This window comes from Trachypithecus francoisi, unplaced genomic scaffold, assembly GCF_009764315.1.
Source record: "Trachypithecus francoisi isolate TF-2019V2 unplaced genomic scaffold, Tfra_2.0 Lachesis_group2, whole genome shotgun sequence".
NCBI lineage: Eukaryota > Metazoa > Chordata > Mammalia > Primates > Cercopithecidae > Trachypithecus > Trachypithecus francoisi.
Window position 1 is genome coordinate 138,290,410 of NW_022681465.1, and position 13,881 is coordinate 138,304,290.

The 13,881-nt window shown below is 52.2% G+C and overlaps 2 protein-coding genes across 5 annotated transcripts in view; one reads left to right on the forward strand and one right to left on the reverse strand.

Annotated features, from left to right (window-relative positions):
- HMGXB3 (HMG-box containing 3) overlaps positions 1–6,329 on the forward strand; it is a 52,088-nt gene extending 45,759 nt beyond the window's left edge. For all 4 annotated transcript variants that reach the window (XM_033180556.1, XM_033180558.1, XM_033180557.1 and 1 more), the window contains 4 exons: positions 1,102–1,235; positions 2,023–2,139; positions 3,686–3,895; positions 5,170–6,329. In XM_033180556.1, the coding sequence (XP_033036447.1) occupies positions 1,102–1,235; positions 2,023–2,139; positions 3,686–3,895; positions 5,170–5,637 (929 nt within the window). In that variant the 3' untranslated portion in view covers positions 5,638–6,329. The remainder of the gene's footprint in view (positions 1–1,101; positions 1,236–2,022; positions 2,140–3,685; positions 3,896–5,169) is intronic.
- A 371-nt stretch (positions 6,330–6,700) lies between these two features.
- CSF1R (colony stimulating factor 1 receptor) overlaps positions 6,701–13,881 on the reverse strand; it is a 34,588-nt gene continuing 27,407 nt past the window's right edge. Inside the window, exons 14-21 of the mRNA XM_033180560.1 lie at positions 13,703–13,865; positions 11,224–11,312; positions 11,008–11,105; positions 9,612–9,734; positions 9,418–9,529; positions 8,623–8,722; positions 7,731–7,839; positions 6,701–7,633 (exon numbers count right to left, since the gene is read on the reverse strand). Of these exons, the coding sequence (XP_033036451.1) occupies positions 7,472–7,633; positions 7,731–7,839; positions 8,623–8,722; positions 9,418–9,529; positions 9,612–9,734; positions 11,008–11,105; positions 11,224–11,312; positions 13,703–13,865 (956 nt within the window). The 3' untranslated portion in view covers positions 6,701–7,471. The remainder of the gene's footprint in view (positions 7,634–7,730; positions 7,840–8,622; positions 8,723–9,417; positions 9,530–9,611; positions 9,735–11,007; positions 11,106–11,223; positions 11,313–13,702; positions 13,866–13,881) is intronic.

The window sequence follows — 13,881 nt, forward strand, 5'->3', positions numbered from 1 at the left end:
GTGTGATAATAGCTATCCACTTTCTAGATCACTGAAGATAAAGTGAGCTAATACAGTTAGAGCAATAGCCTTCTTCTTTAACTGTAACTCAGTAAGAAATACATTTTGTATCATGACGCAGAATGATATTCGTACATATGCACGTGTGTGTATAATTGCAACAACATTCCCAAAATAGTATTTTTCCTTACCAAGTGCGATACACTTTATTTTCTATCTTGTTTCATTTTTGAATTTTTGGAAATGACCCACTGAATTGATACCATAAGTACTTAATATGTTGTGATGTGCAGGTTCTCAAACAGTGCCTCCTAATATTATGATACTGAGGTCCAACCTCATATTCCTATTAATACTTTAAGGGCCCAGGCATCTTTTTTTTTTTTTTTTTTTTGAGACAGAGTCCCGCTTTGTCACCCAGGCTGGAGTGCAGTGGTGCGATCTGGGCTCACTGCAACTCTGCCTTCCGGGTTCAAGCTATTCTCCTGTCTCAGCCTCCCAAGTTCCTGAGACTACAGGCGCCCACCACCACACCTGGCTAATTTTTTGTATTTTTAGAAGAGACGAGGTTTTACCATATTGGTCAGTCTGGTCTCGAACTCCTGACCTCAGGTAATCCACCTGCCTTGGCCTCCCAAAGTGCTAGGATTACAGGTGAGAGCCACTGCACCCGGCCCCCAGGGATTATTTTTTTAAGGCCCCCACTTAGTTCTCTTGCGCTAGCCAGGTTCAGGAACGTTGTGTAGAGAGCACTTTTAAAATGAGAGCTACTGCTCTCTTATTGCTGCAGTCATGGTAAGCATCTGAGGTCTTGGTTCTGAAAAACCTTAGAAGACTGGATTAAAAGCTGACTTATTTTAGGATTTTTTTCAGTAGCTATCTGCAGGGTATCTCACTCAGATGTTCCAGGGCAGAAAGCCAGTTCTGAGAGATTTCAGGTATCTGCAGAAAGCATGGACCTGACTTGAGTCCCACCTCTGCCAGCACCAGGGGAGAGCTTGGTGCAGAGCTGGCTTCCACTGTTTGCTGTTTTGTGGGCCTAGCCGTGGCCTCTGGTGGCTGGCAGCAGCACCCTCCCACCAGCACTGTTGTGTCTTGCAGGTAGCGGCAGTGCCTTGGTGAGGCTGCTCCAGGAGGGCACCTGCAAGCTGGATGAGATTGGCTCCTACAGTGAAGAGAAGCTGCAACATCTGCTAAGGCAGTGTGGAATCCCCTTTGGAGCAGAAGACTCCAAGGTGAGTGTCAAGGGCAGTGGTGGTTATCGGGGCTTCTGGGATAGGCTGATTGGTCCACTTTTCAGGGCAGGGATATGAATACCTGTGATGGCATCCGCCTTGGACCCAAGCTGCTGGCAGTCAGGGATGCCTAGGAGGTGGTCAACAGCTAGATGGTGACATGGTGACATGTATGTGGGGCCTGGCCTCTAGCAGTTCTTCCTGTTGAAGGTTGTGAGCCTAGGCTCTGGGGTCAGGAATCCTGGCTCTCCTTACTGTGTGTGACCTTGGATAAGCTGCTTTATATTTTGAGCTTCATTTTCCTTGTTTGTAAAATGGAAATAACCAAAACACTAACCTCGCGAGACTGTTGTAAGGAATGCACTTTACACAGTGTCTGGTTATTACCTATGCAAGCTCTTAGAAAATGCCTATTATTACATAGAGTGTGTGTGTGTCTACGTGTTTGATTCATATGTTACTTACTTTCCCTTTCATATTTCTGTGCTGTTGAAAATGTTATGCTTCCTTCAAGATCAGATTCAAATGTTAGCTCCCCTTTGATGGTTTCTTTGCCCTGTAAAAAGTGAAAGGACTCAGGCCTCAGAATCTGACTGGCCTTGTCTGTGACCTAATCCTTTCAGGGCCTCAGATTGCTTACCTGTACCTAGAGGAGGTTGGGCTGATGAGGCTCCAAGGCCCACTTTATTCTTTTGCTTTGGGTGTTGGGTGAGTGTGTGATACTGAGCACCAGGCGTGGTCCCTTAGCATTCACCCTTATGTTTTTAATCTTGTCCTTCTACTCCAGGACCAGCTCTGCTTCTCCTTGTTGGCCCTCTACGAATCTGTACAGAATGGAGCTAGAGCTATGCAGACCCCACCTCACTTCACAGGTGGTAAAATCTACAAGGTGTGCCCCCATCAGGTAAGAAAATAACTAGAGGGAGCTTGGAGTGAATTTGCTAATGTTGAACTTCCCACAGAGACTGATCCAGCTCAGTTTTGGGGGCCAAGACTTAAGTCACTGGGCAACCTCTGGCCTAGCTGCCCACGGGTCAGGTACTACACCGTGGGCTAGGGAGGGAGGCTGGGTCTTTTGTCGGTATTTTTTAAGCACTCTACCACATCCTGGGCATCAGCTGTTGAGGGTATAAGTCGAACTTGTATAAAGAATGACAAAGATGTCATTCCTCCCTAGTTGACCGTATATTTTGGTGGGGAAATACAGTCACCACAGCTTGTGGCACTGGCTCTGAAGAAATTAGATAAGGGCCTAAGATAGAAAGTAACAGGGAGGAACCTGCTGTCTGAAGTGGCAGAGAAGACCGAGACCTGCAGGACAGGGAGGAGCCCAGTGATAAGCCAGGGAAGGAGTGTTGCAGCCAAGGGACCACCAAAGCCGTGAGTAGGCAGACAGAGTGAGCTGAGAGGAGGGGGTGTTGGAGGGCTCCCCAGGGGCCAGATCACATAGAGCTCTCTAGGCCAGAGTAACAGTTGGTATTTGAGGGACCTTTTGGACGGTTTTGAATGGGAAACCTGTGGAAGGGTGTGGACAAGGTCGCACTGGGTTAATTAGCTCCAGGACAGGTTATATACTAGATGACAGAGTGGGCCCAGGTAGATACTGGGATGGAAACCCCACTTAACAGGCACTGAACGGGAGAGAGGTGGCTTAGCAGAGCCTTCAGTTCACTGGAGCACGTTAGTCAACAGGGGGACCTAGCTATAAAAAGAGAATCCAGTTCCCAACTACTTTAACAGAAGCTGTGTCTGCAGGAGATGCTTAATGCTTCTACCTTGGGCAGATCAGAGCCTGCTCAGGGGATTGTGTTCATGCGACAGGGGGTTCATCTCATGAGAAGCAGCTGACAGCACAGGGAGAGCTGTAGATCTTGGGGACTGTGATGGGAGTGGCATCACCTGAAGGTGACAGCCAAGGGTGTACCCAGAGCTGTGGAATGGTGCTTGGGGAGCCCTGTCAGTGGAGGTGTTTACTAGACTACATTGTGAGTTCCCATCTGGGCAACAAGCCCACTGGGGTCTGGTGGGGAGCTTGCTCAAAGTACAGATGCTTAGACCCTACTCCAGAGACCTTAGTTTCTTAGGCTTGACCTGGGGCCCAGGCATCTCCATTCTTAACCAGCTCTTACCTGCTGCTGCTGCTGCTGCTGCTGTTGCTGTGTAGCTAGCATGGTGAACTGGTAGATGGTGTGTAGAGAGTGGGGTTTTGAAAGATGTCCTGAGGTGCCTTTCAGCCTAAGTTGAGGACAGGATGCTCCCAGCTGTATCTCTGAAGGGCAAAGATGAGCTGGTGCCTTCATTTAAGGACAGAAGTAGGAAGGGAGCAGAATGCCATGGGCTCTGGCAGGATGGCCATGATTGCTCATCTTCCTGGGAAGCGAGTGAGAACTGTACACTGTCTGCAGACTGGCTTCCTCATTAACCCTGCACCCCTGCCCTTCTTCTCTCAGGTGGTCTGCGGCTCCAAGTATCTTGTGCGGGGTGAGAGTGCCCGTGACCATGTGGACCTGCTTGCCTCTTCCCGCCACTGGCCGCCTGTCTATGTGGTAGATATGGCCACGTCAGTGGCCCTGTGTGCTGACCTCTGCTACCCAGAGCTGACCAACCAGATGTGGGGGAGGAACCAGGGCTGTTTCTCTAGTCCCACGGAGCCACCTGTGGTGAGTCATCTCCTGAGGAACTGCAATGTCTCCTCAGGCCTACTATGTCTTGCTCTGTTGCGCAGGCTGGAGTGCAGTGGCATGATCTTGGCTCACTGCAACCTCTGCCTCCCAGGTTCAAGCAGTTCTCCTGCCTCAGCCTCCCGAGTAACTGGGATTACAGGCACGTGCCACCACACCCGGCTAATTTTTGTGTTTTGGTAGAGACGGGGTTTTGCCATTTTGCCCAGGTTGTTCTCAAACTCCTAGGCTCAAGCAGTCCACCTACCTCAGCCTCCCAAAGTGCTGGGATTACAGGCGTGAGCCACCACGCCCAGCTTACCCCATAAGTTTTTACCGACCAAGCCCTCTGTTTGAGGCCACAGTATGTCGCTTAGGTGTGCCCAGGGTATCCCAAACATAGGTACCTTGCGTTAAAAGAGGTTGCCTTCCAGAGAAGCCTAGAAAGTTGCCACCTTTGACAGTCATTGTGCACACTGACATATTAAAGGCCCCAGCCAGCCCTGGATTATGTTTAATTCACCATGTCTACATTTAGTTGACCATGGATATACTGCATGGCATGCAGTATATCTGTTGTGATCTGAAGATACTCTGGTTAGAAAACACTCATTTTACCGACCCTTTCCTTTTATTAAAAGGGGAAACTAAGGCCTAGAGGGGGAAGTGGACTTTTCCAGGTCACACAGCAGATTCGTGGCAGAGCTCTTGTTTCTTGTCTTGGTATATTGTACCAGACAGTATTTTTCAGCAGTCATGTACCCTCCAAAGCCAACCTTTGTCCTTTGCTGAAATAGATGTCAGAACTGATAATTAGGAAGAAGTTCTGGAGGAATAACAAGGGTTGAGTGCCCCAGCCAGGATGCATTATGGGAAGTGAAGGCCTCTGGCTTTGCCTTGGAGGAGTCATTTTTGTCATTACTCCCTGGGGCTCACTGGCTCTATGAGCATGCTGGGGACCCCAGAAAAGTGTCTTAACCTTAGTCAGAGCCTTATCTTTCTGTTCCCCTGCAGCCCCTGGCCTGAATGGACCAGGGGCAATAAATAACAGCGCAAGTAATCCAACATCTGCTCTGGAAGGTGACCACTGTTACTGTCCCTGTTCTCACGTGAGGAAATGGAGGCACTGGGGGGCGGGGGTTGGCCTAGGAGACACAGTACATGGTGATGTTAGGATTCAGACAGGGCTGGCTGAGCCTACAGTGCTTGTTCTCATCACCAGATGGGTTCCCCTTTAGTCATTCCTTCTTGTCAAAAGGCATTCTCATTTCTAGAGTGTGTCCTGCCCAGAGCTCTTGGACCAGCATTATACTGTGGACATGACAGAAACTGAGCACTCTATCCAGCACCCAGTCACCAAGACTGCCACACGGCGCATCGTCCATGCAGGCACACAGCCCAATCCTGGTGACCCCAGTACTGAGCACCACTCCTTGGCGCTGTGCCCTGAATTGGCACCCTACGCAACCATCCTGGCCTCCATCGTGGACAGCAAACCAAACAGTGTCCGACAGCGGCCCATTGCCTTCGACAATGCCACTCACTATTACCTCTACAATCGCCTCATGGACTTCCTCACCAGCCGCGAGATTGTCAATCGTCAGATCCATGACATTGTACAGAGCTGCCAGCCTGGTGAGGTGGTCATTCGTGACACCCTCTACCGCCTTGGGGTCGCTCAGATCAAGACAGAGACAGAGGAGGAGGGTGAGGAAGAGGAGGTGGCCACAGTGGCAGAATAAGCCAGGCTGTTGTACAGGGACTATACCATCTCTCAAGCCATAGTAAGGCCCTTGCCTGAGGCAGAGCTATCCAGGGGACCTGCAGAAGTGGTCTCCTGTGGGGAGGGCCTCTGACGGCTGGGACTGACCAAAGAGCTTCCATTCCCTGAGCATGGTGGGACCCAGGGTCCTCGGTTCTCAACCCTCCACAGGTCAGGAGTGGTGCCAGGAAACCTCTTCTGGCCCCGAGAGAACACTTGGGGGACATGGTATGTTTAATGGAGGGAGGGGAGGCTGAGGGAAAGGCTGGTAGCTGGTGGCTTCCGTGGGGCCTGCTGTGGGTCAGGGTAGAGGTCCTGGGTGGGGTCAGGGTAGAGGTCCTGGGTGGGCTAAGGCGTAAGTAAGTCCCAGCACTAGGTGGGAAGGCTGCTGAGGTCTCTCCCACTCCTGAGGAGCCCTGGTTTCAGCGCCCCCAGTCTCATGAATTGCTTAGCCTGTTGCCTTTGACTAGGGGCCTGGGGTGGCCTCGTTAACTCTAGGGGTCCCTTTGGGCTCTTGATTCTCCCTGAAGGAGGGATACATTTCTCTATTGCTCTTCCTGTACCCACATTTGGGGGAAGCTGAGGAACAGTCAGCCACAGCTCTCTTCCAGGACTGTCCTCTCCGCCCCCAAGCTTTGAGGAAGAGCGTCCCCTTCCTCCTTTCCCTGGCCATGACATAACCTGGCAGCAGTAGGAAAAACTCCCTTCTGTGAAGGGGAAGCAGACTGGGCCATAAGGAAACAGCAGGACTGGCTCAAGTGCCCAAGGTTTGTTTAGGGCCTGGGAATTGGCCATGTGTTAATTTATTGAGAGGAGTGGAGTAGGTGGCTTTTTTTCCCCCTCCTTCTCTTTTCCCCCAACAAGAATAAAGTTTATTAAATTATCTGGTTTTGGTGAAGCAGGAGTCAATTCCATGCACATTGTATGGGGCAGCGTGGTCAAGCGCCACAGACATGAGCTCGTCACTGCATGTGAAGGCGGGAGGGAAAGAAGTTCCAGGGAATTTGCAGGCACTCATATGGCACAAAGAACCAGAGGCTGACTGCATTAATGCTGTTAGTTTAATGTGGACAGACATCCCGCGGCGTGACTGTTAGTTAGGATGAGTCAGCTTGGGGGAGTTTGTGCTTCCTGCTTGGTGTGGCCAGCCACATGCCAAGGTCCCCTGCCTTCTAGCCCAGAATGACAGGGGACTGGGCAGAACACCCCCAACTTTTAGCTGCCACTTGGCTCATCACAGCAGTACCAGTGCGGGGGTAGGAGGAGTAGGGCTGTGGAGTGAAGAAGGCTTATAGGGCAGAGACTAAGAGGTCCTGTGAGATTCTTAGAGGAGCCATCCTGCTCCAAGGGGCCTGAGCTGAGTGTAGTCTGTGAGCATCTGCTGCTCCTTTCGGAGAGGAAGAGCTCAACTCTGCCAGTCCGTCTGGCCCCAAGGAGCCTGGTTTTCTCAGTAGCAGTGTAGCTCCTGGGACTTCATAGGCATGAAGTCAGTCCACTTCCATTAAGACAAGAGTATTAGGAAAGGAGGTTCTACCAGTTGGCATAGCAAACATGAGGCCAACACCATGAGAACGGTAGGGGAGAGAGGGTGAGGGCTCAGCCCCCAGCCCCTGACTGGCAGTGATGGCCCACGCTCAGGGAGTGGGATCCTCTCACCTCCCCTGGATCCCTCACCTTCCCAAGTTTCAGCGCTGGGCCAAGCTGTTGAGTGAAATGACCGAAGGCAGAGTTTGTGTGTTCTCCCCACATCACCCCGTCCGTGGAGAAGTTGAAGCTTGCAGGAGGGGACAGTGGTGCTCCCTGTCGTCAGCTCCTCAGCAGAACTGATAGTTGTTGGGCTGCAGCAAGGGCTGGGCGATATCCCCTTGCTCGCAGCAGGCCAGGTGCTCACTAGAGCTCTCCTCCTCCGGCTCACTGCTGCTGCTGCCGCTACCGCTACCACCGCTTCTGCTGCTGCTTGGCAGATTGGTATAGTCCTGAGGGTGGGAGAAACCAGAGACTGTCAGTCCAGATCCATCAGGCCCAGCCCAAACTGCTTTACCGGCCACCCACCTGAAGCCTCACCCCACTCACCCGCTCTCTCCTGTCCTCTTGGGCTTGCTCCTGAAGGAGGGAGCAGATCTGCTGGAAAGTGGGTCTGTGGGTGGGCTCCAAGGCCCAGCAGGCCTGCATGATGCTGTATCTGGAGATGGGACAGAGGATGCCCATGTGCAGCTCTCTAGGGGTCATGAACACACACCCCTAGGGAGACCTACCCAGCAGAGGTCCCCAAACCCAGTCAAAAGTAAGTTTGGTATAAAACCTGTGCCGCGTCCTTGGCATGCTTTACCATTTAATCCTTACAGTAACCCTTGCAGAAGGGTACTCTCATCACCGTCATTTTGACAGATGAGGCCCTTTTGGTATCCTCAGGGTCACTGTAATAACAGTCTCTTAAAAGTCCGAGTTTAGGGACAGGTACAGTGGCTCATGCCTATAATCCCAACACTTTGGGAGGTTGATGCAGGAGGATTGCATGAGGCTAGGAGTTCAAGACCAGCCTGGACAACATAGTGAGATCCCATCTCTACTAAAAATTTTTTTTAAATAGCTGGGCTTAGTGGCGCACACCTATAGTCCCAGCTGCTTGGGAGGCTGAGGCCAAAGGATTGCTTGAGCCCTGAAGATTGAGGCTGCAGTGAGCTATGATCGTACACACCACTGCACTCCAGCCTGGGCTATGGAGCAAGATGTCTCAAAAAAAAAAAAAAAAGTCATAGCGGACCAGCCCTAGCAGACAGCTACTCCTCTGAGAACATCGCCCATACCTTGAACTCAGAAGGGGCTTGTTGTGCCCACTGTGGGAGAGAGAAAGTCTGACCCTGGAACATTTTGGACAGGAAAAGATCAGGGCCACACGGCCTTCCATCCCTTTCCAGCAAAAGCCTGGGGTGTCCTTTTCCCTCCCTGGGATCCCTTCGCTTACATATTCTTTGGGGCAAATGCAGGCTGGGCCATTTGGTATCCATCCTTCACCAGTTTATAGAACTTGCTGTTCACCAGGATGCCAGGGTAGGGATTCAGCCCTGCAAAGGCCGAGATCAGGTAAGAGGCCATGCGCATTGTCCCCTCCCCGTTCCCGCACACCCACACACATCTTAGACTGGGTTTGAAGGGTCCTACTTGACAACACTGCAACAGCAGCTGCTCTTATCCAGTGCTTCCTGTGTGCCAGCCACTGTGTGGCAGGCTTAGGCTTTAGGAAGGTGTGAGCCTCCAGCCAGGCCTTATCATACCAAACAAGAATTCTTGCACAGGCTTTGGCATCAGTAAAACCAAAGCTTCAGTTGTGTATCACTCAAGTGGGGACAGTCGGGTGGTTATGAGGGTGCTGGAGCAGGGTATTTAAGAACTGAGGACAAGTCCTTGTGCCTAGTCCTCAGGAAATGGGAGTTCTTTCTACTAGAGCCTAGTAGTAGAGAGCTGCATCTTCAAGGGTCTGTAGATTTCAGGCAAAGGAGGGAAACAGTGACAAAGGAGGGTAACAGGTAGCAGCAACTGAGCAGAGACAACTGAGGGAAGAGCCAGAAAGGAGCGCCTGTCAGGGGCAGGGGGTCTGCCCCGCCCTGCAGAAACCGCAGTGCTGGGTTGGAGACCCTTGCCCATTCCTGCACTCTCACCATCCCTTGCTGTGTCCTGGGCACCAAACAGCTTTGTCCACCAGTGGGGCAACCAGAGGAGCCAGCCCCAGGCTCTGCCCGGAGTGGGCCCAGTGGCTCACCAAGTGAGAAGATCTCCCAGAGGAGGATGCCATAGGACCAGACGTCACTCTGAACCGTGTAGACGCAGTCAAAGATGCTCTCTGGGGCCATCCACTTCACAGGCAGGCGGGCCTGGGATAACAGTCCCCAGTTATTTTGGGCCCTGACTCTTCACCCCCCTCCTCAGCCCGGCCCAAGCCCTCCCAGCACTTACATTGCCCTTGACGATGTAGTTGGAGTCATTCATGATGTCCCTAGCCAGCCCGAAGTCCCCAATCTTGGCCACATGCCCATTGGTCAGCAGCACATTTCGCGCTGCCACATCCCGGTGGATGCACTGAGGGAAAGCACTGCAGGGTTAGTCTTGGGCCCTCTCCTACCTGAGCCTGAAGTGAGGAGGATGGCAGGGAGGGCCCCAGATGGCTTTGGGGTCCCTGTTGGAGTAGACATCAGTTTTGGTCCTTTACCATAAACCCTTGTCTATACCTTCTACCAGGGCCCAGGATCTAAGAACGTGTCGTGTGGTTTGATCATTTAATGCTTAGAAACCGCCATTACCCTGAGCAGCTGGGGCCCTTCTCGCCCTTTGTCCTCAGAGTGGTCCGCTCAGGCCCCAGAAGCAGAGGGCTTCTGTGCAGAGCAGTAGTCTCCAAACCCTACCATCCCTTCTGACCATAGCAGCTGCTGTCTGCCAGGCCCTTCCCTAAACTCTGCACACACTGAACCCTTTTTCTTTTCAAACATTGTTACACCCATTTTTATAGGTGTAGAAACTGAGGCACAGAATTTAAATAGTTGCTTAAAGTCACAGAGCAGGTGGCAGAGCCAGCAATCAAACCACTGACTCCCAAATCTGTTCTAAGGAAGATCGCAAGAGCTCCCATTCCCTGGCACTTCTTCCTAGGCTGAGCGCACTTTATACGTTATCTAATATCCTCAAAATTCTATGAGGAAGCTTCCATTATCCCCACCAGACCATGTGCTTCATGAACAGGGACAACTGTTGTCTTTTATACACTATTTAGCAAAAACAAATGAAAAAAGCCTGGTACCAGGCCGGGCGCGGTGGCTCATGCCTGTAATCCCAGCACTTTGGGAGGCCGAGGCGGGCGGATCATGAGGTCAGGAGATCGAGGCCATCCTGGCTAACACGGTGAAACCCCATCTCTACTAAAAATACAAAAAAGTAGCCGGGCGTGGTAGCAGGCGCCTGTAGTCCTGGCTACTCGGGAGGCTGAGGCAGGAGAGTGGTGTGAATCTGGGAGGTGGTGGTTGCAGTGAGCCGAGATTGCGCCACTGCACTCCAGCCTGGGCAACAGAGCAAGACTCAGTCTCAAAAAAAAAAAAAAAAAAGGCCTGGTACCCTTTCCCTTTTTCATCTTCACACTGGGGACACAGGTGCCCAGCCCCAGAGCTCCAGCCCTGGGCACAGCTTTCTCCCACTCATCGTTGCAGCTGCTGCCCAAATGACTCTCTCGCACTCTGTCTCCTCCCCTACCCCCCACCCCCAAGCTCCCCCTTTCCCCTTTCCTCCTCCCCATCGTCACTCATTCAGCCTCCCCAGAACACAGACCTGGATGGCTACGAGCCAGGGCCAGGTTCCTACTCACATTCTTGGAAGCCAGGAAGGCCATGCCCTGGGCTACTTGGCTGGAGAAGTGAAGCAGGTCCCGGAGCTCCAGGGGCCGTCCATCTTCCTTATCCAGGTCTGGGGGGAAAGAGGCATCAGGGCAGCCCTGCCACACTCCCCACCCCTCACCCCAGCAGCCCCTTCTCCTTTTCCCTTATTATCAAGCAAATGGGGCCTGGCCCTGGGACCTCCTCACCTTGCTCAGAGAAGGAGTCATTTGAAGAAGTAGAGACAGGTCTCATCTCCACATAGGTGTCCACACCCTGGCTGGAGAAGCCACTGTCCCTACGTAGGAGAGAGGGTTGGAGGGTTGGAGGGCAGGGGTCAGTCCTCATCCCTGCACCGCTCAGCTCAGGCCTTGACCACCTGCCACCCCATGGTCAACTGGAACCTCCCTTTGTGATAAGAAACCCTCTTGCCATACTCCATCTGAGTGAGCATTGGTCTCTGCTTGGCTGGCCCGGGTGAGGGAGCTTACAACCCATTCTGGTTTGAGGCAGCTCTACCTGTGAGAGTGTTCTTCACTGTTCCTAATGCCAATCTGCCCCTGAGATTTTCCTCCTAGCCCTTGCTCTACCCTCAAGGGCCACAGAGAAGTTAGAGTCCTCTTCCCCATAATAGCCCTACTAGAATCGGGGCATATCATAGGGCCCCTTGAGTCCTCTCTTCTCTAGACAGTGCCTCTCACCCCGGCTTCACATTAAAATCACTTCGGGAGCTTTTAGGACCAGGCTAATTACTAATACCTCAGAAACCCTAGGGGCAAAACAGTCATTCACAGATTTAAATCTCCCCAGGGAATCCCAAAAGTGCAGTCTAAGCTGAGGCCCACTGGTCTAGGTCTAGAGCAGTGCTGCTTAAACACCAGTTCGTGTGCAGGTAAATCACCCCGGGAATCTGCAATGCAGATTTTGAATCAGCAGGCCTGGGTGGGTGGGCCTGAGGTGGTGCACTTCCAGCAGTCCTCAGGAGATGCCTATGAGAACACACGGGGTAGAGAATTTGAGAAGCACTACTGTAGATTGAAGCACTACTGCTCCTAACGTTCCAACCAGATAGGATTTCTCTCTCCCTCCTGTCCCCTGTGCACTAGGGATGTGTACCTTGACAATGTCCATATTCTAGTGTTCCCAGAAGGAGAAACCAATGTTTTATTTATAATCTGACCGTGACAAAATCTTCCGCTCCCTTGTTGTAGAAACTATACTTCTGTTAACAGCCTGGGATCCTTTTGGCAGAGTTGGTTTACAGGCCATTTGCCCTCGAAATTACCCACTCTGGGAATACTTTTCCCATCTGCGTATTTGGAGATGGAAGCTAATACTTTCCTTTGGTGTTCATTTTGATCTGATCTTCAGAGGCCTAGTGTGTGCCACCCTCATAGAAGTGTCAGGGAATCAGAAGAGGAAGTGATGCTGCCAGGCCCCCATTTTTAGGGCCCTGGGTGTAGAGATGGCCTCCTTCTCTTTTGCCTTCTGAGGCATGGCAGCTGACAGTATCTAGGATGAGGGCACAGTGTACACCCTTCTTGTTCTGATCCTGTCCTGGCCCCACAAGCCCCTGAGACAGAGACCTCCAGGACAGCAGTGTGGCTTGGGTGACTCCTGGACTGGAAGTCAAGAGAGCAGGATTTTAGTCCAGGCTCCGCCTCTGCTCCTGACTCATGTGTGACATGAATCTCCCCACTTCCTCTCTTTGGTTCCCCATGTGGCTCTGTCGGATGGCTCCGTTCCGGATGGCTTCCAGGAATCACAGCACTACAGAACAACAGAGCCGGAAAGACCCTGAGAGGTTCAACACTGACAGCTTGGCTGGGGAAACAGGTCCAAGTGGGCCGGGGACCTGGCCACGATCATGCTGTTTTGTCTCCTCTCATCCAACAGTTAACACACCCTGTCCCCACTCCCCCATGGGAATGTGGGACACTGATATTGGCTGCTCCTAGGTGGAACAGGTGCTCTGCATCGCCAGCACGGGCTATGGGCGAAACAGGGGCGACTTCTCCCCACATCTGCCCATCTCTCTTTTTTTTTTTTGAGGCGGAGTTGCATTCTTGTTGCCCAGGCTGGAGTGCAATGGTGTGATCTTGGCTCACAGCAACCTCTGCCTCCCAGGGTTCAAGCGATTCTCCTGCCTCAGCCTCCCGAGTAGCTGGGATTACAGGCATGCGCCACCATGCCTGGCTAATTTTGTATTTTTAGTAGAGGTCAAGTTTCACCATGTTGGTCAGGCTGGTCTCGAACTCCTGACCTCAGGTGATCCGCCCACCTCGGCCTCCCAAAGTGCTGGGATTACAGGTGTGAGCCACCACACCCAGCCACATCTGCCCATCTCTTACTAGGGCTCCAGGCACAGATCTCGGTTGATCTTTTACACACACTGGGTGGTGATTTCATTGACGCATGTCTCCACCAGACTATGAGCTGCCCATCTTTGCCCTCCACACTCCCAGAACATGGTAGATGTTCAAATATTTGTTGAATGAAGGGGAAAAGGAGTAGAGAAACAGAGGTGCCCATAAAACCTGTGGGTGGCTACTTCCCATGACACAGGTGGCAGGTGAGGGCCACATAGCCACCCAATGATTAGCCATTCAACCCTGAGCTGGCTTTGAAGACAGACTCGGGTCCCGCCTCCCAGACCTGGCCTTTTTCTTATCCTTTGCCAGGGGCTACCTGCGGACATATTTCTTCTCCAGGTGGATGTTCTTATAGTCAGCGCCTCCCTCGGGGTCCTGGCCAGGGCTCAGGCTGGGTCCCAGCATGGCCTCAGCCTTCCTTCGCAGAAAGTTGAGCAGGTCGCCATAGCAACAGTATTCCGTGATGACCAGTACAGGGCCTAAAGCAGCCAAGGG